The 25,115-nt window shown below is 40.8% G+C and overlaps 1 protein-coding gene and 1 long non-coding RNA gene across 3 annotated transcripts; both read right to left on the bottom strand.

The window, feature by feature from the left end:
- Window positions 1–96: 96 nt before the first annotated feature.
- On the bottom strand, window positions 97–7,318 carry LOC129351037 (secretory phospholipase A2 receptor-like). The gene is made up of 6 exons (XM_055019808.1): window positions 7,259–7,318; window positions 7,064–7,109; window positions 5,683–6,054; window positions 1,721–2,083; window positions 1,554–1,651; window positions 97–725 (listed from the first exon to the last, which is right to left on the bottom strand). The coding sequence occupies exons 2-6, from the start codon at window positions 7,098–7,100 to the stop codon at window positions 588–590; spliced, it is 1,008 nt and encodes a 335-aa protein (XP_054875783.1). The 5' UTR covers window positions 7,101–7,109; window positions 7,259–7,318; the 3' UTR covers window positions 97–587.
- A 3,705-nt stretch (window positions 7,319–11,023) lies between these two features.
- LOC129351033 (uncharacterized) lies at window positions 11,024–16,402 on the bottom strand. Of its 2 annotated transcripts, none has more exons than XR_008604680.1 (4): window positions 16,357–16,402; window positions 13,154–13,487; window positions 12,487–12,639; window positions 11,024–12,045 (listed from the first exon to the last, which is right to left on the bottom strand). It is a non-coding gene; the product is annotated as an uncharacterized LOC129351033 (long non-coding RNA). The 2 variants fall into 2 exon arrangements; XR_008604681.1 differs by having other exon boundaries at window positions 11,027–12,045; window positions 13,154–13,327.
- Window positions 16,403–25,115: the final 8,713 nt, after the last annotated feature.

Here is a 25,115-nt window from a genome sequence, read left to right as displayed (position 1 = left end):
TCAACCAATGTGGACTCCGTCTGTCTGACTTTATAATTATAAGCTACATTTATACTCAGGTTTGTTGCCACTAATCTTCATGTAATTCCATGTTCTTCATAATCTAGATTTAACCGATAAAATGAGCAATAATCTGTTTTTAGAGTTTCTCTGCAGGCTGATCGAACCTTTTAGATCCAGGAGACGCCGGTCCTCATTTATTCATCTAAAACTGTGATGATTTTTTATTAATATTGTTACATTCTGTATGTTGTCATTAATCTGAAGAATAAAGGATTATTAATCTGATTTGTGTCCGAGTCGTGTTTTTACTCTCATGCAGGATGATAACGTTTTAACTCGGTGTTTCTTAATATAAGATGCTTCAACAGTGAACAAAGTGAAAAGTTTGAATTTTTTTTAACCTGCTTTAATGAAAGATTTGCTTACATATTTCAACAAATGATGCCAAAAATCACAAAGTATTTATCCTATGAATGAATGTTATCACTGGTAATATTATCATTAATAGCAAACCAGTGACTTGCAGAGAGTTGCACCACAGACCAACGAGAAAAAGCAGCAACTAATTAGTGGTCGTGATAAACTCAGTGGCATGTTTCCGCCTCGCAGGCAGGGGGCGCTGTTTCCTCCTGCTGCCGGTGGAAAACCTTCCCGTCAGGCTGAGACCTCCAGCTGAGCTTCACCTCCTCTGCCACGCCCTGCTCCTCCATCTTCTGCCTCAGCTGGAAGCAAAAGTTTCACAAACAGGAAAATAAACCACAAAATCTCTGAACTTTATGAAAATATTCCACATTTTCTGAGTTTTAAAATCAGAGATGATTTTTCCCTCAGAAACAGGAAGGTTAATAACTCAGTGCTTTTCAAAGTAAGAGCCACCAGGGGGCGCAGCGGGGCCTCTGAAAGTTAGGCCAAAATAATAAATTAAATCTTAAAAGTTTCCTTGTAATTTTTTGTTTTCTTTTGTCAGTCATTAAAAATAAAATATAAGTTAAAATAATTGTTTCAGATGTTCTTCCTGACTGCCGATCAAGTTCATTGAGCTGCTATGATCTGGTCAACAGGCCTGTCGCTTTAACACTTTTCACTGGATCATAAATTGTCCCAGAAGTTACTGGGATGATAATAAATGATAATATTGTTGTTTAAAACATTTTCCAGCAATAAAATTAAAGGACAGATTCTCAATCATGAATAAACTTTAAATTTTAACAAATATTTAACCTTTAACTGGAACAAATAAAGTAAATTATGGAAACTGTCCTTCAAAAAAAAGAAGCTTTTCGAGGCAAAAACACTTTTATCATCCAGAGAGAAAAAAATAAATCATGTTATTCATTGAGTTTGTTTTAACTTATCATGCAATCAACTAGTCTATTGCTAATTGTAACAAACATTTGAATTGATATTAAATATTTTCTTTTCAAAAGAGGGGTGGTGATGAAAAAGAGTCAGATCTCAGATCAGTGGATAAATGCTGCCTAATTATTGAATAGTGAATGAAAACAATCTAAAAGTTGACATTTCCTTCAGAGCCGTTGTGAACTCCTGACCTGCTGCAGGATGGATTCTTGCACGGCGGCGTCGTTCAGGTCTGCAGATCCGGCCTCCAGGCGAATCTTCAGCGTTCTGGTCGCTGATGGAACCACGTCTGCAGAGAAACGCAGGAACCCGATCAGCCCTGCAGGCCGGATCCTGCAGAGCCGCTGGGGAAACTCACCGGCGCTGCAGAGGAAGCTGAAGCTGTCGCTGCAGGACTGCTGGAACCAGCTGCCACTGGAGGAGTCCATCATCACACAGTTGGTCTGCTGTGTGGTGGCCTGGGTGGCCCAGGGCCAGTAGGAGGCGACGCTGCCGTCGGACCACACCCAGTCGGACCGGTGCAGACCGATCCAGGCCACCGCTGGGGGACTCCAGCTGAAGGTCTGGTAGCTGAAAGTGGAGTCAGGCAGGAGGAAGGTCATCCTGTAGTTCTTGTCGAAGTCTCTGATGGTGGTCAGGTCTGTGTGTGTTTCCCTGCAGTAAGCCTGAGCATCAAACCAGCTCATCTTCTGCCTCACCAGGACGTTACTGTCAGAGGAACCTGAAACAAACAGCACAACGAAAACAAAACGCTTGTTTATGTCTTTCATTTAGGAGCATCTACCCAAAAACTTGTTCTGCAGTAAAAGTAAAATGTTTATTTTTCATTCAGTGAAGAATCCAACAATTTTACTCAAATTACAGAAGAAGTAAATGTAACTAGTTACTACCCAACTCTGCTAGTCAGTATTTTCCTTCAGTCATAGCGACAAGTTCAGACAATCATAGGAGGAAATGAGGAGAGACTGAAATGATTCCTTCATAAAGTTTATATCACAACAGAAAAAAATCTTCAAACTCCTGATAAAATGTTCTGTTCTTCATGAAAGAGATCCAGGATTAACTACAATATTCACTTTATATGGGAAATATTTATGTCAGATGTAAAAAATACCATCAGCTGTTTAGTTTTTATCAAACATTTTCACACTGTTGTCATCATGTTGATTACGCTGCAATGCATTCTGGGTAGATAGTGTAAGCTAGGCCCCACTGTTCTACCATCCAGCCAGCTGCAGTTACTGGCTCTTCAAATGAGTGGAACGAAGAAGAGGAGGACCAAACGGAGGACCAAACGGAGGAAGAGGAGGACCAAACGGAGGAAGAGGAGGGACTCGGCAAGAGAAGCTGCAGTTTGTGCTGCTGCTGATGGGAAATGCAAAACTATAGTTAGCATCTGGATCAAACCATTACCTCAAATATATTACAATAAGGTCCTACAAGAACTTAAAGACAGACATTCATTACCTTCCAATTTGTTCTGATTTCACCTTAGCACATGCTAATGTTTTTAGCTCTAACAGGAGCTAAATGCATTCTAATGTTTTAGCTCTAATAGGAGCTAAATGCATGCTAATGTTTTTAGCACTAATAGGAGCTAAATGCATTCTAATGTTTTAGCTCTAATAGTAGCTAAATGCATGCTAATGTTTTAGCTCTAATAGGACCTAAATGGATACTAATGTTTTAGCTCTAATAGGAGCTAAATGCATGCTAATGTTTTTAGCTCTAACAGGAGCTAAATGCATGCTAATGTTTTAGCTCTAATAGGAGCTAAATGCATGCTAATGGTTTCGTTCTAATAGGAGCTAAATGCATGCTAATGTTTTTAGCTCTAACAGGAGCTAAATGCATGCTAATGGTTTCGTTCTAATAGGAGCTAAATGCATGCTAATGTTTTAGCTCTAATAGGAGCTAAATGCATGCTAATGTTTTTAGCTCTAACAGGAGCTAAATGCATGCTAATGTTTTAGCTCTAATAGGAGCTAAATGCATGCTAATGTTTTTAGCTCTAATAGGAGCTAAATGCATGCTAATGTTTTCGTTCTAATAGGAGCTAAATGCATGCTAATGTTTTAGCTCTAATAGGAGCTAAATGCATGCTAATGGTTTTAGCTCTAATAGGACCTAAATGCATGCTAATGTTTTCGTTCTAATAGGAGCTAAATGCATGCTAATGTTTTAGCTCTAATAGGAGCTAAATGCATGCTAATGCTTTAGCTCTAATAGGAGCTAAATGCATGCTAATGGTTTTAGCTCTAATAGGACCTAAATGCATGCTAATGTTTGAGCTCTAATAGGAGCTAAATGCATGCTAATGTTTTCAGCTCTAATAGAAGCTAAATGCATGCTAATGTTTTAGCTCTAATAGGAGCTAAATGCATGCTAATGTTTTAGCTCTAATAGGAGCTAAATGCATGCTAATGGTTTTAGCTCTAACAGGAGCTAAATGCATGCTAATGGTTTTAGCTCAAATAGGAGCTAAATGCATGCTAATGATTTTAGCTCTAACAGGAGCTAAATGCATGCTAATGGTTTTAGCTCTAACAGGAGCTAAATGCATGCTAATGTTTTTAGCTCTAATAGGAGCTAAATGCATGCTAATGGTTTTAGCTCTAATAGGAGCTAAATGCATGCTAATGGTTTTAGCTCTAACAGGAGCTAAATGCATGCTAATGGTTTTAGCTCTAATAGGAGCTAAATGCATGCTAATAATTTTAGCTCTAACAGGAGCTAAATGCATGCTAATGGTTTTAGCTCTAATAGGAGCTAAATGCATGCTAATGGTTTTAGCTCTAATAGGAGCTAAATGCATGCTAATGGTTTTAGCTCTAATAGGACCTAAATGCATGCTAATGTTTTCGTTCTAATAGGAGCTAAATGCATGCTAATGGTTTTAGCTCTAATAGGAGCTAAATGCATGCTAATGGTTTTAGCTCTAATAGGAGCTAAATGCATGCTAATGGTTTTAGCTCTAATAGGACCTAAATGCATGCTAATGTTTTCGTTCTAATAGGAGCTAAATGCATGCTAATGGTTTTAGCTCTAATAGGAGCTAAATGCATGCTAATGGTTTTAGCTCTAATAGGAGCTAAATGCATTCTAATGGTTTTAGCTCTAATAGGAGCTAAATGCATGCTAATGGTTTTAGCTCTAATAGGAGCTAAATGCATGCTAATGGTTTTAGCTCTAATAGGACCTAAATGCATGCTAATGTTTTCGTTCTAATAGGAGCTAAATGCATGCTAATGGTTTTAGCTCTAATAGGAGCTAAATGCATGCTAATGGTTTTAGCTCTAATAGGAGCTAAATGCATTCTAATGGTTTTAGCTCTAATAGGAGCTAAATGCATGCTAATGGTTTTAGCTCTAATAGGAGCTAAATGCATTCTAATGGTTTTAGCTCTAATAGGAGCTAAATGCATGCTAATGGTTTTAGCTCTAATAGGAGCTAAATGCATGCTAATGGTTTTAGCTCTAATAGGAGCTAAATGCATTCTAATGGTTTTAGCTCTAATAGGAGCTAAATGCATTCTAATGGTTTTAGCTCTAATAGGAGCTAAATGCATTCTAATGGTTTTAGCTCTAATAGGAGCTAAATGCATTCTAATGGTTTTAGCTCTAATAGGAGCTAAATGCATTCTAATGATTTTAGCTCTAATAGGAGCTAAATGCATGCTAATGATTTTAGCTCTAACAGGAGCTAAATGCATGCTAATGGTTTTAGCTCTAACAGGAGCTAAATGCATGCTAATGTTTTAGCTCTAATAGGAGCTAAATGCATTCTAATGGTTTTAGCTCTAATAGGAGCTAAATGCATTCTAATGGTTTTAGCTCTAATAGGAGCTAAATGCATGCTAATGGTTTAGCTGTTTATGTAAATCACAAGCTGATTTGTTTCGCTCGTTTTTCTCAGATTTCTTGTGTGAAAACTCATTTTGTGGGCTGACCTCGTTGACCTGAACTGTTTACTGCTTGTGTTTTGTTTTGATTCTTTTTCATTTATTTCTTTGTTTCTGTTTTAGTTTTCAGTCCAGAATAACCGACCCAGCATGCATTGCACAAGTGAAAAAATGGCTACTTCTGTAGGTGGAAAATTAGACAAAGGTATTAAGTTTTTGAAGTATTAATGGAGTTTCATGTATCATAATCAACCTTTAGGTAAATAGAAGAATTAAAGCACATAAAGGGCAAAATGTCAACATCTGAGTGACTCTTCATGTGATTTCAGTTAACTGAGATTTAAAATGATCATCCAGACCCTCCAGATCGATAAAGTGATGATTTTACAGAAACCAGATGAGAATAAATCAGAACTCACCATCATAACATAAAAACTCGTTCAGGTCTCCACAGTCCTTAGCGGACCAGAACCCAGATTTACTGAACAAGGTGCACTTCCGGTCCTGCGGCTCGTTGAAGGTCCACATGGTGAACAAGGAGCTGCTGCTGGGTGAGGGCTGGTTCTCATCCCGGGACCACTGCCAGGTGCCGTTAAAGAGGCCGATCCAGACCCGGGAGGTCCCCGCCGCCCGCCGGGCCTCGGTGCCGTTGGCGGCGTTCAGGATGGCGGCCAGGTCGGAGAACCTCTCCCGGCAGTAGGTCTGGGCCTCGCTCCAGTTCTTCACCTGGTCGACGTAACGGAACTGCCGGATGGTTTGATCCGACTGGAGGTCAGAGACGGCCAGGAGGCCTGAGGGAGGAAGGTGGAGACTACAGCAACCGGCAACCTGCTACCAGCAACCTGCAGCAACCGGCAACTTCAGGAGAAACTGAACAGAACCAGGATCGGTTTGGATTGGTTCGGTTTGGATCGGTTCGGTTTGGATCGGTTTGGTTTGGATCGGTTCGGTTTGGATCGGTTTGGTTTGGATCGGTTCGGTTTGGATCGGTTCGGTTTGGATCAGGATTCATGGTGGGAACTTTAACATGTTTATTCAGATGAATTTAACTCAGCAGCTTTTGAAAGTTTCTGTTTCTCCATCACTATGAGTCTGACTGTAAATGGATAAGAAGCTGCTTCTCTTCTCTTCTCTTCTCTTCTCTTCTCTTGTTTTGTTAGTTTCTGCTAATAAATGATCTGATTGGACGCTGGAAAAAGCCTAAAACAGCATCGCTATGCTACACATTAGCAGCTAATGCTAAGGTCAGCAGTGTCCACATTTCTAAAGAAGCTCCATGAATGATCAGCAGTTCCTGAAACTCTGGAAAGATTTTCAGGAACTCAACTTTTTCAAACCATTTTATAAAGTTCAGATTAAATTAGAGGTATAGGAAGGAGATCAGCCTGATCAGAACCCATATGGGTCCAAACACACTGAAATCAGGTTCTGATGCAGATTAACAGATGAGACAGAACCTGAAATAATCCGTATATTTTAGATCTGCAGCAGGAAAACTAAACAACTATTTTTCTTATTCTGTTTTTGTCCAAAAGTCTCATGAGAGCTAAACATAAGGAGGACAAAAAGTGACAATAATCATAGAAACAAATAAACAACAAATGGTTGAATGGTTGAATTCAACAAATGGTTGAATGAATGAATGAATGAATGAATGAATATCTGCTCAATGAATGAGCAGATATTGCGTCAGAAAAGAATTCCCCAACTTATTTGATGGAACATAAATTGATCAGTTTTTAATTCAAAGTTTAATGTCTGTCAATATTAATAGAAAATATGGATGATAAAATAACAGACCTGCGATCATCAGGAGGAAGAGTCCAGCGTTCATCATGACTGAGGGCTGCACATGTGACAAATATTGAGAAATAAAACTGAACTTTTATTTTCATATGAAAATTAACATCGTTTCATAGTTACTGTTTAATAACAAACATTTGTAAACATGTATGACAATAAATTAAATTGAATAAAATCCAAAAACACACAAACCTGAACAAGGAGAGTTTTGGTCTTGAAGAGTGAAGCGTCGAAACAATCCGTCCTTCTTAAATCGTGCCCCGTCTGTCCGACCCGTCCTCGTTAATCTGACATGTTCATGTAAAATCAGACATTAATCAGAACCCATTTGGTTAAGAGACGCTGACCGTCGATCCTGGATGCAAAGACAGAAAATACTAACGATTCATTCAAATTCAGCCAAGAGACAAAGACCTGAGGAACCAGCAGGAACCAGCAGGAACCAAAAGGAACCAACAGGAACCAAAAGAACCAACAGGAACCAACAGGAACCAGCAGGAACCAGCAGGAACCAACAGGAACCAGCAGGAACCAACAGGAACCAGCAGGAACCAACAGGAACCAGCAGGAACCAACAGGAACCAAAAAGAACCAACAGGAACCAAAAAGAACCAACAGGAACCAAAAAGAACCAACAGGAACGAACAGGAACCAACAGGAACCAGCAGGAACCAACAGGAACCAAAAGGAACCATCAGGAACCAACAGGAACCAGCAGGAACCAACAGGAACCAGCAGGAACCAAAAAGAACCAACAGGAACCAAAAGGAACCATCAGGAACCAACAGGAACCAGCAGGAACCAAATTATGAATTAGAGTTTCTGATCCTTAACACAAAGCAATCGATCTGATTTTCTCTTGAGTTTGGATGAGATTTTTGCTGAATGAGTTAAATTTGAATCTGAGTTTTTTTTCCTCCATGATTTGTTAAAACTTGTCGTTGCTCTTCTGACCTTCAGCCTGTTTTTGCATAAAGTTTTGCGTTTGCATGCGAACAGTAGCAGCGATCTGCACCAGCAGCTCCCAGTGATTTGCTTAATGTTGCCATTACTGAGGAAAACCTGCAGGAACATTTTAGATTTAAATCACAGCCACAACCTCTAGAAAATGATTTTTTATTTTCTCCTTCACAGCAGAAAGATAAAAATATTCACACCTCAACTCAAAAAAATATGAGCAGTAAATCTGAATAATCAAGTAAATTAAAGCTTGTAGCTTTTTCTTATCTTCAGAGGAGATGTTGGGGATTCCATCCTTTATCATCGATGATGGAAATGTTCCAACTTCCTGTTCTCGCTGCAGCTTCCTGTCCAACTAGTCTCATATTTAGGGTCAAAGTTCAGGAGATGCTGACAACACCATGTTGCCGTGGTTACACATTATAACAGTTGGAAGGCCTTGCTTTCCAACTGTAATTGTTAAGGTTAACACCTGTTGAACATATATTAACAAAGACAGAAAAGACAAAAGAGTTAGATTCTTTTTCACTTGCGAGGAGAACGGACAGAGATGTGCTTCAGTTACAATCTCCTACCGCTCTGAAGCACATTCTGTCTGCTCCTCTATTTTATTGTTTCTAGGATCCCTAATCACAAGGACGCTGCAGCTCTAAAGGGAGGGGAAAACAGCTACAGCGTCAAATGTTATTCACTAACTAACACACAATCATTCTGTACTAGATAATGTCCTACAAAGATTAATAAAATATGTAGTGATCAATGATGGTTTTATTGGAGGCCAGCAACTCAACCGAAGCAGAGCTCTTCACCAAGAGGTAAACCTGCAGGAAGATTTTGTTTCTGCTCTCTGTCAGTGAGGCCTTCTGAGAAAAGAATCAGAGCAAATCAACAATACAAGAAACATTCTTAATTCTATAATGAGATTAACTTAAAGGAAAGCATAAAATAAAGATACATTACAAAGATAAATGAGAATAACAAATAATTGATTAATAATATCACAATTTCTCCAACAGTAATAACGGCTCAGCATCCAGAACCAGAGAAAAAAGAAACGAATCAACCAGAAAATCTAGAAAACAAGGAATCAGAACCAGCAGAAGTTCTCCAACATGCAACATTTTCTTTTCCTTTTTCTCACCAGAAATAAAAACAAAGTTAATTAAAACTAAAGCTTTACAGCAGCTGACCAGGCAGAAAACTTTAAGCTCTGTTTCTTTGGATCAGAACTTTTTAACTTCCTTCCTTTAACAATGAGACGACAAGGTTCTTGTTTTTCAGTAAAAACATTTTTTCTGTTTGGTCTGAAGTGACATATCCTCTGTTTTAATGCTTTAAGGATCTGAGATGTTTTAAAACAGGAGGAACATGGACAAAACCTGAAAAGTGTGGCATGCATCTTATTCAGTCCCTTTGAGTCAAATAACATTGAATAACAAACCAAATCTCCTCCAGACATTATTGAACTGAAATGTGTTTTCAGAGCTGCTGCCGTTCTGCTGTTATCATGGTGTCGACTTCAAAACCCCCAAAACGTAGGAATTTTGAGTTCTATGAGCGCCATATTAATTTAACTATTCCAAAGAAACATCGGCTGATAAACTTAGCAGTTTGGAGATTCCCGTTGGTTTGAGCTGTCTAGTTGTCATATTGATGTGTAACATAAAGGGATGCAGTAGTTTGTAACCTTGTAACAACAACATAAGATCAGGAAAAAGTATTAAGTCTGAAGAAAAAGTGATGAGGGAGCAAGGTCAGCTATGCTAGCTTGACTTTGACAACCTCAACATGCAGATGTGCTGCAGATTCTGTTTTGGTTCAGTTACAACAAAAAAGGTGATAGAGCATCAGCAGAGTCGATGTTTTAGTTAAGTTTATTGGCTCTAGTGGCTTTTATTTGATATTGATTGACAGTAAAGTGGGTAATGAGAGAAAGGGAAGACGTGGGGCAAAGGTCACCAGGCCGGGAATTGAACCTGTGACCGCCGCGTCGAGCACTAAGGCCTCCTTATGTGGCTAATCCCTGTGCCGCCGCAGCACCGCGGTAGTCGGTGTTTAAATGAGCTAATCTAAGCTAATCTACCGCCGCTGTTACATTTAGCTACTGCTGTAGATCAGATCAATCACTGATCAATAATCGCAACATAAACATCAAGTCTAAAAATCTGGAATGAACTGAATGGTCTGTTCTCTGTGTGGGAAATGTTTGAGTGTTTTTGGGTTTGATTCTTTTCTGGCATTGTTGACAGTCGGTTGCTATGACAGCGGGTCTGTGTAGCGTCGAGCGAGAAAAACGAACATGAGGGATTTTGAGTTTTTCTTCTTCATTTTCCACAAATCAGTAAGAGCCACACGTCCAGGTTTCATTTGGTTCACTGGATTGTTCTACTGCTAATCAGTCGCTGAACTTGCACATGCCTGGGGCCGGCTCTGGCAGGACGCTGTGTGAATATGATGAGATGATTCTCGTTCTTCTTGCATGACTCTCCGTCGTCGGCTTCCAAACGCCGCACATGGAAACGTCTTCCTGGTCCGAGCGCCAAGCAGACGCCCGTCGTGTCCCGCCGACGTCTTCACCAGACGTTTTTTTTCTATGAAAAAAATAATTTTTTATAGAAATTTTTTTTTCTATAAATATATATCTGATTGGTTGATCAGCAACCAATAAGATAGCTTCCTTGTTTCAGCCAATCACATCAACCCATTCTGGAAGCGCCGTAGCCATGACGACACACTGACCTCAGCCGGGCTTCTGTTAGCTATTAGCTATTAGCCATTTATCTTCAATCTGAATAACGCAAAAACAAACTTTTGCCTTAATTAGAAACTGAAAACGATCAGATCAGCTGAACATGACGTTTCTGTTTTTATTAAATAAAGCAGCCAAAGGTAAAAAGTTTAAAATATAGTTTATTTCTTTGTTGATCTGAATGTAAACTCAAAGTAAAACATGAAATAGAGTTAAAAACTGAACCACCAAAACAGAAATATTTAATATTTATAGTGACTATAAAAATATAAAATTATGTAAAATCTTTTTTTTTTCAGATAAAATGTTGGATGTTTCTGTAAATTAATCAGTCGGACATCCAGTTTAGAACTGGGTAAACTGGTTTACCCATAATTCATTGCTGCATGTGACATTTTTAGTTAAAAGAAGGATTTATGGCAATGTTTTGTTTTTCCATATTTCCATAAATTCAATTTTGACTTTCAAATGCACGTGATTTTTAGAAATCAGTATTTGTGAATAAAATTTAGGATTAAATTGTTAATGTCATAATTTAAATTATCATATTAAACTTAAAGATGGAATAGATTTCTTGTGTAATATCCACTTGTGAAAATCTTCCTAGAACATTAGTGACGTTGCAGTTGTTTTGTCACAAAACACAGAAATTTATATTTATTTTGAATTTCTTTTGCAGAAAGTCATTATGGGGAAAACTTCATAAATAATTATGAAATTAAAATCTTTTTTGTGTGACTGGATTACAAATCTATTTGGTTCTTATTTTCCTTAGAGATATTAACATGATATTTAAACAATTGTTTTCTTCTACTGGGAAACAAAACTGATGTCAGGAGTTTAAAATGAAAGTTTGTAACATTTTTAGTCACAACATTTATAGTTTCTCTTAAAAATTACATTGTAGTTGTGCATCAGGTCTTTTTCTCCAGTTTTTCTATATGTTTGTCCAGAACTTGATCTTTGTTATTAGCTCATCTTTATGCTAAGCTAACCTGTAGCTGCATTAGAGACGGTAAAACATTGTGTCTATTTTTCAAACGCAGACTGTTAACTTGAATATTAGTACATTTTATTTATGAGTTCTGGCTCGTATGTTTACGAGCCAGAGCATTCTAATTCTGAACACTCGATGTTCACACGGACTGAATCCACACATCCTCGTCGGAGTGTTGGCTGCACTTTGGACCGGGTCAGAATCTCTTCAGACTGAAACCCCTGCAGCTTCAGAGACCGTTCTCTTTTTCACAGAGGTCTGACGGTCCTCCTCCTGCACAGAGAAGAAGGAAGGAGAGCAGATCACTGAGTGTCTCCAGCAGCAGTCAGTGACGCAGCACGTCCAGTCGATGGTTTCCAGTCAGACTGATCTCAGAGCTGATCAGAACCTGATCAGTTGTTTCCTGTTGAACTGAGAGAACAAGCAGGTCTGAGATCAGATCTGCTGCTGTTTGATGAATGAGGACCACTGTCTCTAGACATGTTGGACGCTGGAGTCCAGCTGGACGTCCTGGAGACATGGACACAGCAACAACACAGCAAGCTGCTGCTCCTCTGATTGGCTGATTGCTGTGTCCAATCAGGAAGCCTGAACCATTCTCCTCCCACTGAGAAGCTGCAGCTTTACTGGGAACACTGGATCTTTGCTTTGATGCTGACTGGGTTTAGTTCAATATGCTGACAGCAGCTGGACTCACTGCAAACATTTACTTACTTTAAAGTCTCAACAAGATCCTTCAGCTGCTGAACATCTGATTCCTTCAGGTTGTTCCATCTCAGGTCCAGTTCTGTCAGACGGGTCGGGTTGGACTTCAGAGCTGAGACCAAATAATCACAGCTGATCTTTGACAAACTGCATTGATCCAATCTGAATAAAGAATAAAAGATGTGAACCAACAGGATGCAGGTTAACCAGTCCAACAGAACCAGTTAAAGATTCTCATAAATATTAATGCCAACAAGCTGCTGCTCCAATAAAGACCTGCTGACTTCAGAACCAGAACCAGAACCTGGTACTGGGTCATGATGTGTTGGAGGATTTCAGTCATTAAAATCATTCCAGGTTCTGATCAAAGTGTTGAAGCATCAATCATTGATTATTGATTTGTTCCTGTCAGATTCCAGGAATTCACTTTTCTAGACTGGATGACCTTTGACCTGCTTGACCTGAGGGGGATTTCTACACACTGGGGTCTGAATGCTGTCCTGTTCTGACCTCAGATCAGCAGGTCCAACTCAGTTACACAGAGAAACTAAATTAAACTCTGGATCCAGGAACAAACTCAGAAAATATTGATTAGATCAGAAGAAATGAACTTTGATTGATGATCAATTATATAGAATTATTCACAGAAATATCAATAATTATATCATTAAAATACTTCAATGTCTCCAGTCTGCAGCCTTCAGTCTGTAGAAAACCACAGAGATCCTTCAGTCCAGAACCTTCCAGGTTGGTTCCGCTCAGGTCCAGTTCTGTCAGATGGGTCGGGTTGGACTTCAGAGCTGAGAACAGAGACGTCCAGCTGGTCTCTGAGAAACTGCAGCTCCACAATCTGAATAAAGAATAAAAGATGTGAGCTGTTATGTTAATAAATTGTGTTGTGATTTAAAGATAAGCCTGCAGAGTTTCTTCTTCACAGAAGAAGCACAGCCGGTCCGGTTCTGTTCGACACGGTCCTGTTGGTCACATGGCCCTGGTCAGGGGAGCCTCAGCTGTCATCATGGAAAGATAATATAATTTAGATTGCTATTTTCAGCCTGTGGTTTGTACTATAAAGTGTTTATTAGACTAAGGTTTGCTTTGAGACAGTTTGATGATTCTCAAATGGAGCAGCAAACAAGAAAAGTCATGGATTTCATTATTAGTAAAGGTTAGACGGCAATAACGTGATTTTGTTTAGTTTTTAATAAAATGTCCGTTTTGTGGCTGTCGTTTGTATGTCTAAAGAATTCAGTGAAGGAGAAGCTGTTCATGTAGATTGGGTTCTTGGGTATTTGCAGCAAACAAGATGGCGAATCAGTCAGGATACATGAGACTGAAACTGTACATGTGAGCTGGTTTATTTTGTCTTGATGCTCATTGTTGCCAGCAGTCGGCAAAAAACACAAATTGATATTAAACTAAAATATTATAGCAATAGAGGCCCAACTAATACAAACTCAGACAAAAATATCTAATAGGAAACTCAACCATCCATATGTTATATAAGTCCACAAAATACACAAATAATTCAACTGACGTAAAGATGACATCATCAGTCTCAACCAGTCCTACGTAACATAAGAGGCACTTTGGCGCCATCATGCGGCCAGATAAAATCCCGCAGTAAGACAACAGAAAGCAACAACAGATGCAGCCGACATGCAGTTACAAATAACGGGATTTCAGGTCAACCTGCGAAGGCTGAGCAGATTCAAGTCAAACATCACATCCCGGCCCTGCAGAGGTTCACACACATGCAACACACTGAATCCAGAATAAACAACTTACTTTCTGTCATCAACTGAACACTGGCAGCAGCACTTCTCAGGACTACACCAGGAATGCGGTCTCACATGCGGAAATGCAGCGAACTGACCCGGAAGTATATTAAAGCAGCCCTAAAACAGGCCTAGATCCGCCCCTGGTGGAAACCGCAAAAACCTCCAGCAGAAACGCAAGACTGGTATAGCAGCACACCAGCCGCGATCTCAGTCGCGATCCCAACCACAGATGGTACAAATGGTACTGAGAGTCTCAGGTGAGCCATCAACACACAGGCCACTCAGGCAGCCGAAGCGAAGCCACGCCCACCCCGCAGCGTCTGCCCCGCCCACCAATCAACGGTGTGCAGAGTGGGGAACACCATCCACCACATTCTGCATCCAGCTTCTTAGCTGAGGGAATCATTTTCCACATCTTCACAAGATTTAACAAAAAATAAATAAACCTCATTGCAGAGTGATCTCTGAGCTGGACTACCGCTGCGGTTTGTGGGATTCTTCAATTGGAGAAATGTTATTTACATTTACTGTGAACATATTTTGCGAAAGAGGTGATTGTAATCCCAATGTAGGAGAACAACTGATGCAGACCAGGAAGTGGAGACATTCATTCAGGAAACCACAGAAAATGGCTCAGAATTTAGATGCAAATGTTCAATTTAATTATTTATATCCAGACTGTTACTGGGACCAGTCAGTCTACGTTTTTTTCATATTTATCTATTTAATATGGTGACGTAATGGGGATCATTCGTTCAGCTTGTTTAAAATTATTTTAACCAAAAGAAAATGAATTGAATATTCTGTCATTATCATTTAAAAAAACTTACGGTTAACAATAAATTATGACGGAATCTTTTTGACGCCACATGTTAAAATGACAGACGTTTATCTAACCTACAGATGTGGAAAACGACTCGGCCCGCCCCCAGCCAATCAATCAATCAATCAAATTTTATTTGTATAGCACATTTCAGCAGCAAGGCATTTCAAAGTGCTTTACATCATAAACACAAGAACACAAAGTCATGCAACATATAATAAACAATACATTGTTACATATTACAAAAAAACAAAAACAGTTCTAAACAGGTGCGTTTTTAATTGATATTTAAAAGAAGTCAGGGTTTCTGCTGTTTTACAGTTGTCTGGAAGTTTGTTCCAAAGTTTTGGTGCATAGATGCTGAAAGCTGCTTCTCCTCTCTTGGTTCTGGTTCTGGGGATGCACAGCAGAACCAGAACCAGAACCAGAAGACCAATGCACCAATCAACGGCCAACGCCAAACCAGCCCGGTCTGGCCGGCCGGTTGGACCCGCAGCTCCTGGGGTTCCAGGCAGCGGGATGGTACCCGCTAATGCAAAAACAATCAGTCGTGCTTTGAAGCCAGACTGCCGGGTCGGGTCGGGTCGGGCTGATGTCTGTTCAGTGTTTGCTGATTGAGAACACAGCTCAGATTCTCTCCTTCAGTCTCTGTAACAGCTCAGCCCATCCAGGCTGCTGCTCTTGGAACAATAACCTACACAAACTGAAGGCTAGTTCTGCTGGTTCCTGATCATCAGACCCGACTTGGTAACTGGATCAGAACCACTCATTCATTAATGGCCTTTGGGTTCCTATTAAAGCTGCTGAAAGCCAATGGAGGCCATTATTTCCTCAGGAGACGGTTCCTCTCTGACCCGGCCCAACAGAACCACAGCCTCAGGACAAAGCTGAGGAACCTGCTGCTGCTGCAAACCTCACTTTCATTCATTGCATCTAGATTTGCTTTTCTACAATCAGTGGTTTCTTAGACGTTCATAATGAGGATTTGAAACTCGTCAGTGTTTGTGGCTCTGGAGGATCAACATTCATTCTGATGTAAAGAATCAGAAATAAAAGCATCTGAATCTTTACCAAACTGAAACATCTCCATCATTCATTCACAGCATTTCAATTATTTTACTCATTTGTTCATCAAAAACATTTTAAAGAGAAAAACTGAAAAACAAAGTTAAACAACAAAAAACTTCCTTTATTAGGTAAAAGGCTCCAATATATTTTCTGTTTAAAACAAATATTAGAATAGAATTATTAATTAGATAAATAGAGAAAACAAACCTCAGATTCTTCACTTTACTGACTGAATTCTCCAGGATCTCAACCATGATTCATATCAGATTCTCCAGCTTTCATCTATGTAGATCAGATTTATTTCCAGTTCAGTCAGATCTGGGTTGGACTTCAGAGCCGAGGCCAAAACTTCACATTCAGCCTTTTGGATCCAACAGCCACCAAGTCTGTGATTAGAGAAGAAATAAATTCAGTTCTAATGAAATCAATCTGGATCATAAACAGACTAAAATATGATAAAAGTGATGTCATCATCTGATCATCATCTGATCAATATCTGATCAATATCTACTGAGTTTGACCCCACAGAGAATCGATGCAGCAGTTCCTGGTTAGAGTCCAGGTTCTGGTTGTCCAGGTTCTGGTTCTGGTTCAGGTTCTGGTTCTGGTTCTGGTTCTGGTTAAAGTCCAGGTTCTGGTTCTGGTTCTGGTCCAGGTTGTGGTTCTGGTTAAAGTCCAGGTTCAGGTTCTGGTTCTGGTTCTGGTCCAGGTTCAGGTTCTGGTTCTGGTCCAGGTTCTGGTTCTGGTCCAGGTTCTGGTTCTGGTCCAGGTTCAGGTTCTGGTTCTGGTCCAAGTTCTGGTTCTGGTCCAGGTTCTGGTTCTGGTCCAGGTTCAGGTTCTGGTCCAAGTTCTGGTTCTGGTTCTGCTCCAGGTTCTGGTTCTGGTCCAGGTTCGGTTCTGGCCCAGGTTCTGGTTCTGGTCCAGGGTTCTGGTTCTGGTGGTTCTGGTCCAGGTTCAGGTTCTGGTCCAAGTTCTGGTTCTGGTTCTGGTCCAGGTTCTGGTTCTGGTCCAGGTTCTGGTTCTGGTCCAGGTTCAGGTTCTGGTTCTGGTCCAGGTTCTGGTTCTGGTCCAGGTTCTGGTTCTGGTTCTGGTCCAGGTTCTGGTTCTGGCCCAGGTTCTGGTTCTGGTCCAGGTTCTGGTTCTGGTTCTGGTCCAGGTTCAGGTTCTGGTCCAAGTTCTGGTTCTGGTTCTGGTCCAGGTTCTGGTTTGGTCCAGGTTCTGGTTCTGGTCCAGGTTCTGGTTCTGGTCCAGGTTCTGGTTCTGGTTCTGGTCCAAGTTCTGGTTCTGGTCCAGGTTCTGGTTCTGGTCCAGGTTCTGGTTCTGGTCCAGGTTCTGGTTCTGGTTCTGGTTCTGGTCCAGGTTCAGGTTCTGGTCCAAGTTCTGGTTCTGGTTCTGGTCCAGGTTCTGGTTCTGGTCCAGGTTCTGGTTCTGGTCCAGGTTCTGGTTCTGGTTCTGGTCCAGGTTCTGGTTCTGGTCCAGGTTCTGGTTCTGGTCCAGGTTCAGGTTCTGGTCCAGGTTCTGGTTCTGGTCCAGGTCTGGTTCTGGTCCAGGTTCTGGTCTGGTTCTGGTCCAGGTTCTGGTCTGGTCCAGGCTTCATGTCCTCAGACCTTCAGCTGCAGTCAGATGTTGAAGATCTTCTATCATCAGTGAAGGAAAGTTCAGTTTCTCTGCAGCAGCTGATGAAGAGGCTGACTGAGCTGAATGAAGGAAACGACTGGAGATGATGGAGAGGAAGAGGAACTGCTCACAGCTCTGACTTGGACTAGACCGTTTAGATCAAGCAGGAAGTGAGTTATAAATGAAGTGAGCAGAACAGGAAGTCCAGCTGCTGTGGACCTCTGGCATCTCTGGGTTTGTTGAGCCAATATCTGCTGCATCATCATGAATAATAGTAATATATTGTATAGAAACATGTTTCCCAGCAGCAGGTTATTAAATGCTGCCACAGAGGAAACTGGGAGCAGAACAAACACATGATGCTCCAGTTCTGTCTCCGTTCATCTGCTGGATTTGATGCTTTAACAAAGTAGAAAGTGGACAGTCGTCAACCTGCTGCAGCTAAAAGCTTCACGTTGTTCTGGTCGTCCTGCAGAGCAGCAGCAGAACCGGTCCTGCTGCTCCTTCGGGTCAGAACCGTCCTCTCAGACTGTCGATCTGAGAGGAACTGGGACAAACTGGTTGGAAGAGGGACACATGTCTCTGCAGTGGTCTGTCCATTGTCTCAGAGGAACAAAGGTTTGGATGTCAGGAGAAATTGTTGCTAAACTCCTAAAGAGCTGAAGAGCAAAACCCCTGGAGGAGACGGAGCGTTTGGGTCCAGCAGCATTTCATGGCGAAGCAGTGAAAGTTCTCCAGTCACTAGAAGAGGCTGGATGTCTCCAGAGTTGAAGCTCATGTCTCTGCAGGTCTTCCTGGAGGACAGCTGCAGCTTCAACAAAGGCTGCAGATGTAGTTAAAGGCCAAAACCATCCAGAATCAACTTGAAGACAGAAGAAGAAACAGGAGGACAATAGAGCTGAATCAGCATCACACAATGAAAACATCTGGACTCACCGAGCCTTTCTGCAGTTCCTCACAGCTGGAACCAGTCTCAGTCGTCCTGATTCTGATGTGTTGTACTTCTCCAGGTCCAACTCATCCAGAACCTCTGACATCTGCAGCATGAAGGCCAGAGCTGAACAGTCAGACTCTGAGAGCTCCTTCCCTGAATCCAGCAGCCGTTGGATCTCCTGATAAAATGAGACGTCGTTCATCTCCACCAGACAGTAGAAAGATGTTGATGCTTCTGGCAGGAGAGATTCTATCAGAGTTCATCTCCTTCAGGTTGGTGATGATTCTCTGGATGGTTTCTGGTCTGGTTTCTCTGACCCAGCAGGCCTCCTAAGGTACTCTGGTTGGACTCCACAGTGAGACCATGAAGGAAGCGGACAAACAGGTCCAGGTGGCCGTTCACTGCTGAGGGATTCTCCATGGCTTTCTTCATAAACTCATCCAAAGAAAATGAAAAGTAATATTTTCCAGGAACATCTTGATGACTTTTGTTTTCCTCCATGTGGTGAAGCAGTGGAGCATGTAGACTGCAGCCAGAAACTCCTGGATGCTCAGATGAACAAAGGAGTAGACGGATTTGTTGCGCACTCCTCTCTCCTTTCTAAACATCTCAGTGAAAACTCCTGAGAACAGCGAAGCATCCTTGATCTTGATGCCGCACCGTTTGAGGTCTTTGTCATAGAAGATCAGGTTTCCCTTCAGCAGCTGATCAAAAGCCAGTTTTCCTAGAGACTCAATCAGCTTCCTGTTCTCTGGACTCCAGATAGATTTGCTCTTTTTTCCCATTACTTTTCCTCCTTGATTTTGAGTTGAACCAGCAGGAACTTTATGTACATCTCAGTCAGAGTCTTGGGTAGTTTCTCTCTCTCTCTGGTCTTCATCACATCCTCCAGAACTTTAGCAGTGATCCAGCAGAAGACGGGGATGTGACACATGATGTGGAGACTTTTGGATTTCTGGATGTGGGAGATGATCCTGCTGGCCTTTCTTCATCATCTCTGAATCTCTTCCTGAAGTATTCCTCCTTCTGGGGGTCAGTGAACCTTCTGACCTCTGTCACCATGCCAACACACTGAGGAGGGATCTGATTGGCTGCTGCAGGTCGTGTGGTTATCCAGAGGAGAGCAGAGGGAAGCAGATTCCCCCTGATGAGGTTTGTCAGCAGAACATCCAGAGAGGCTGACTTTTCAGGGTCAGTTAATATTATTGTGTTGTTGAAGTCCAGTGGAAGTCGGCTCTCATCCAGACCATCAAAGATGAACAGAACCTGGACCTTTTTAAAGCTGCGGATTCCTGCATCTCTAATATCTTCAAAGTGGTAATGAATCAGTTCCACCAAGCTGAACTTTTCTTCTTTCTAGTTATTCAGCTCTGAAGGTGAATGGAAATATGAAATCAATGTTCTGGTTGGTTTTGCCTTCAGCCCAGTCCAGAGTGAACTTCTGTGTTAACAGTGTTTTCCCAATGCCAGCCACGCCCATGGTCACTGTCCTGATTGGTTGATCACTTCCAGGTGGGACTTTAAAGATGTCTTCTCGTCTGACTGTTTCTTGTTTCCTGCATGCTGTTTCAATCTGTCTGAACTCATGTTCATCATTGACCCCTGTAGTTAACCCCTTTGTGATGTGGAGCTCTGTGTAGATCTGGTTCAGTAGGGTTTCATTTCCATGTTCAGCGATGCCTTCACAAAGACTTTGGAAAGTCCTTTCACAAACTTTTTAAGCTGCTGTTGACACTGAAAATAAAAATCTGAAAAAAAGACACAATTCAGCTAAATATAGAGAATTCAATTATTTTTGATTTGCATAAAAACTTTCATGAATAAGTAAAATCAATAAATTCATAAAAATAAATGCTCTAATCCAACTTCAGTCTGTGAGGAGGAGAAAATGTGAGACTTTTGAACGGACTGATTGGTGCTCTGTTTGGGGACATTTCAGCATATCACCATGCCGGGGTAGTTGAATACACAGAGCCTTTGTGTCACTTTGATGTCATTGAAATGATCACAGAGAAGAGTTTCTGTGGACCACCTCACTTCAATGAACGTTCAGATTTCCAACTGAGTCCAGGTCACATTGTTCTGGTCTGTCATCATGGTGACTCAGACTCATGTTGTCTCATCATGTCAAGGTTCAGGTAGAAAGTGACTGGACGTTGCTCAACATCAGAGAAAAAATTCTGGTTAATTTGTTCATTTTTAATCAAGAAAATAATAATTTTTATTATTTTCTTGTGTATTTGCTGCTGTATTCATATTCAGTGGTACGACGTGATAATGTCTCTCACTGTGTATCAGTCCTGATATACAGATGCATGTTCCACTGCTCTGAGGAACAATGCTAAACATGCTAAACGCCACAAGGTGCCACCAAACATCAGAGACCAGTTTTTGAAGATGGGATCTGAACAGGAAATGTTCCATGAGCATGAAGTGGTTTATTCTGAGGCTGTGAATTTGTTAAGTTTACCTGTGTGAAGTAAACAGAGAGGCTCAGATTTGAAGCAAAGACAGTAGCGGTTGAGCTACAAAAGTAGCTTTAATGAAGTGTTTGTTCACCTTTAGCAGGGGAAACCCCCAGCTTCTTGGACAGGGTAGGATCTATCTTGTGAAGATGCTGGATCATTATTTCACTGGCTCTCTGTCCTTTCATCCTCACAGCGTCAATGGTCTCCCGGGCCTTGTTTGCTGTTATTTGGTTCCCTTCAAGTATTGCCCGTCTTTCCGAAAGATTAAAGACACCGTCTGTTTCCAGGTCATCGAGGAGCTGAATCAGGATTTCCTCAGAAACTCTCTTCACAAACTCACTGCGAACTTTGAAAAGGTTTTCCTCTGCAGGCAGAAATTAGAAAAAAACATGATGAAGATCAACTATTCATGCTGCTCCATCCAGAGATTCCCCTCAGTGTGTTGATCAGATCCTCAGGTCTGAACCTGCTGTTGTGTTTCTGCCTCATATCAGAGTGACGACCACTGATTCTGTCTACATGAGAACAAATGAAGCTTCTGGTTCATCACTTTGTTTCCTGACTGCAGGAAGAACAATAAAAGAAACACCTTCTAAATATAAAGCTGCACTATTATTATTGAATATTATAATGAAAATATTGACTGATAAAGCTATGCACATGCATGTAGCCGCACCTTTCCTTTATACATCCCAATTTATAGAGTTCAGCTGTTGGGCTGCCCTGTCGCCACCCATAAATATATTATATAAATACTCAGAACTCTGCCACCACATGAAGCAATAACCATGACAATGTCCTTGTTTGTGCAAATGTCTGTTTGAACAGCAGAGCGTTCAGCCGGGATTTAAAGACAGACGCCGTGTCAGAGAGTCTTTTAGTGGGGAAAGTGGATATTATATGTATAATATATATATTATGTAAGTTGTACATATACAAAATGGAGATGATTTCTGTCCATTAAGGTGCATTCACAAAGGGCAGCTTGACTGCAGTTGCACTGGTACAGTTAGCGCATGGCTCCTTCTTTAAGACTGATAATGTATTATCTCAGTCTTCCATCTGAGATAATAAATCAATAATAAATTATGTGAACACTGGATAAATTAATTAGTGGATAGAGTAAATATTGCTGAAGCATCAGAGCTGCTGGCCTGTTCTTCACATCGGTTCATTTTAGTTCTGAGTTCAGTTTTTACCTTCAGGTTTCACAGAAAACTCACAATGTTTCTGTTAGAGCGTCACTGAACAGGAAGCATGAACACAATACATACACACTGAGACTGTGGTTCATCACATGACAGCCACAGAGGCTGTGATTGGTCAGTTTGTTTCTTTATGATGTTCATTTTGATCACTTACCGAAATCCTGCTGGACTTCCTGCTGCTGCGCCATCTTTTATCTGGAAAAGATGAAGGATTTATTATGTTTCAGGCTTTATTTCATAATTAATTTATTTGTATTTTTGGAAGACTGAATGGAATCTAAAGAATAATGGACCTTACCAAATTTTTCTATGTTCCTGTTAAGAATCGAATCCGACTGTCAGTCATTCTAGGATCAGATTTCCTTCAGGCTGAAATGAAAACATCTTTAAATCCTGTTTGTTGCCATTGGACAGTTTTGTGTTGCATCAGCTGATTAAAGGTCCTCCAGAAATGCGTCTGGACTCCTGATCAGGTGTTTAGCTTTCAGGTGACCGAGTTCCAGCTGCTTCTGAAGCTTTCCTCACGTCTCTGCCGTCTTCTTCAGAGTGATGATGAGAAGCAGCAGAAATAAAGACACAGATGGGTGACGAATCTGGACTGACAGAGTTTCATCATGTTGAAACAAACCAAGTTCTGACTGGTTTTGCTGAAGCATCTGCCTCGGCGTTGCTGCTACAAGTCTACCCTCACCACTTCCTCCTGTCTCTACTTCTTCTGAGAGTGAGACGCACTAATAGTCGAATTCCTAAGTCTGCCAGGTATTACCCTGCTCAAAACTGAGAAAGACTCTCCTGGTTTCAGCCAAGCTCCATCCAGACGCCCCACCGTTCTTCCCCTGCAGCCCACTAGTTTCACACAGACATCTGTTAACAGTCGCTCTTTACTACAACCTGCTCTTGTTACTGAACCAGGTTGGTGTTAGTGGTTCTGGCGAGTCCCAAGGATGTCTTTTTAACTTTTGGACTAAAACAACCTATAAAACGATTTGCACCTTTTCTCTCTAGAATCAAACATTGGAGCTATTTTACAAATATCAACGAGCTTTGAGTGACTCATCAATGGAATGTCCACAACTTCTTTTAGATTTTCTTTATGCTAAATATTTATAAAGCAATTATGCGAGGGTCAGAACAGCTTCAGTCAGTTCCAGAAATCATCAACCAAACAGGAACTTTGAACCGGCTTGATGAAGAAAGTGTTTCGGTAAGATGAGGCTCACGGCACTGATAGATGAAGGAAGCTTTAACTTACTACTTATTACAATCATTATTGAGTTGTCTTTCTAGTTTTCTGTTTTCTCCTGAAAATAAACCAGAAATTATTAATTATTCTAATTATTTGAAACCAAATTTGCAGCTGTTTATTCTTACATCATCATCATCATCATCGTGAAAACTAAACAAATACAAATATTAAAATACAAAACACAAATCAACAATACAACAAACATAATTGTACCTCGCTGCCTTTACTGGGGAACGCCATTTCTCAGTCCAACGTTTGACAGTTCATTTGGTTCACTGCAATTCCCCAGTTTCATAGGCCCTGCCCTCTTTCTCTACGGCAGCCCGTGAGGTACGTATTAAACAAAAAGTCCCAAAACATCACAAAATACCATTAAGCCAAATAAATCACCAACAATGCAAACCAAAACAGACAAACATACATAAACAATCTGCAACAGTCTTATTAGAAATTCATTTAAATAATTTAATTTAAATAAACTACAAATAATTTAGACATTTCATTTTACAATAATTTACAATCCGTTACATTACTAATTGAGTATTTTGCTTTGGGTCTTATTCAATGTGTTTAGACTTTGTTCTTTAAAACTTTCCTTCATGAAATAAGGAATAGTCTCATCTATTTTTATAAATATGCATACTGGAAACTTTCTTCCTCGTTTTTCAGGAAGTCATGTTCCTGTTTCATAACGGGCAACACTCTCTGTGCCTGACTGATTTCTTATGATTAAACACAAAAAGAAACAGAATTACAGCAAAGCTTGCATGAGACACAAAACACAAACTGATTGATTTGATTGAAGTTTGATTCTGCTGTTGGGTCTAGATGTTATTTTGTAATTCATTTCAAAGGTAACTTTATAAATTGTTCCGGCTCAACATGACTATCCAGGAGGAATAAAGACTTCAGGTCGAACATCTGTTTCCTTCAGACGGACCAACTTTGCACAGATCTGACTGATGGCTAGAAAATAAGAGCATGAACTGTTGCTCTGTACATCTGAATCCTGAGACAAGATCAGACATGCAGAGATACTTTTCATCCACCGACCAGGAAGTCAGATATCTCAGCCGGGCCACAAACACTCAGAACCTACTGGTACCAGTTTGACTATCAAACTGGGAGCACACTCAGCTTGTTGTCTGGGTTACAGATGAAAACTCAAAGAAAATCAGAGTTCCTGATTGAAACCAGGTGATGCAACTCTGCAACATAACCAGAACCAGAACCAGGTCCAGTTCTGGTTCTGTCCAGCAGAACCAGAGAGAAAACCCAGTCAGGACTGAAAACCAGAAGAATGTGGAGTTAAAACTCACCTGATCAGATCCTTGCTTCTCCTTCTGTTCACACAAATCGAGTTGGAGCGAACTGGAGAACCAGATGACTCTCCAGAACTTGAACTGGACCCACCTGAGGCTCCGCCCCTCTCACAGCAGAGGTGTGTTCACCTGTTGAATGACAAGAATCTTGTCTGATCATCGATGCCTGGA

The sequence above is a fragment of the Poeciliopsis prolifica genome, unplaced genomic scaffold (assembly GCF_027474105.1).
Source record: "Poeciliopsis prolifica strain line A6 unplaced genomic scaffold, Auburn_PproV2 SCAFFOLD063, whole genome shotgun sequence".
Lineage (NCBI taxonomy): Eukaryota > Metazoa > Chordata > Actinopteri > Cyprinodontiformes > Poeciliidae > Poeciliopsis > Poeciliopsis prolifica.
The sequence above is the reverse complement of the archived record's forward strand: the minus strand, read 5'-3'. Positions and strand labels throughout refer to the sequence as shown.

Excerpts from the sequence above, each read along its gene's own strand:
- LOC129351037 (XM_055019808.1), bottom strand. The coding sequence starts at position 7,100 with ATGATGAACGCTGGACTCTTCCTCCTGATGATCGCAG. Across the intron at positions 2,084-5,682 it reads CGAGTTTTTATGTTATGATG|GTTCCTCTGACAGTAACGTC; the intron begins GTGAGTTCTGAT and ends TGTTTGTTTCAG. Across the intron at positions 726-1,553 it reads AAGAATCCATCCTGCAGCAG|CTGAGGCAGAAGATGGAGGA; the intron begins GTCAGGAGTTCA and ends TTTTGCTTCCAG.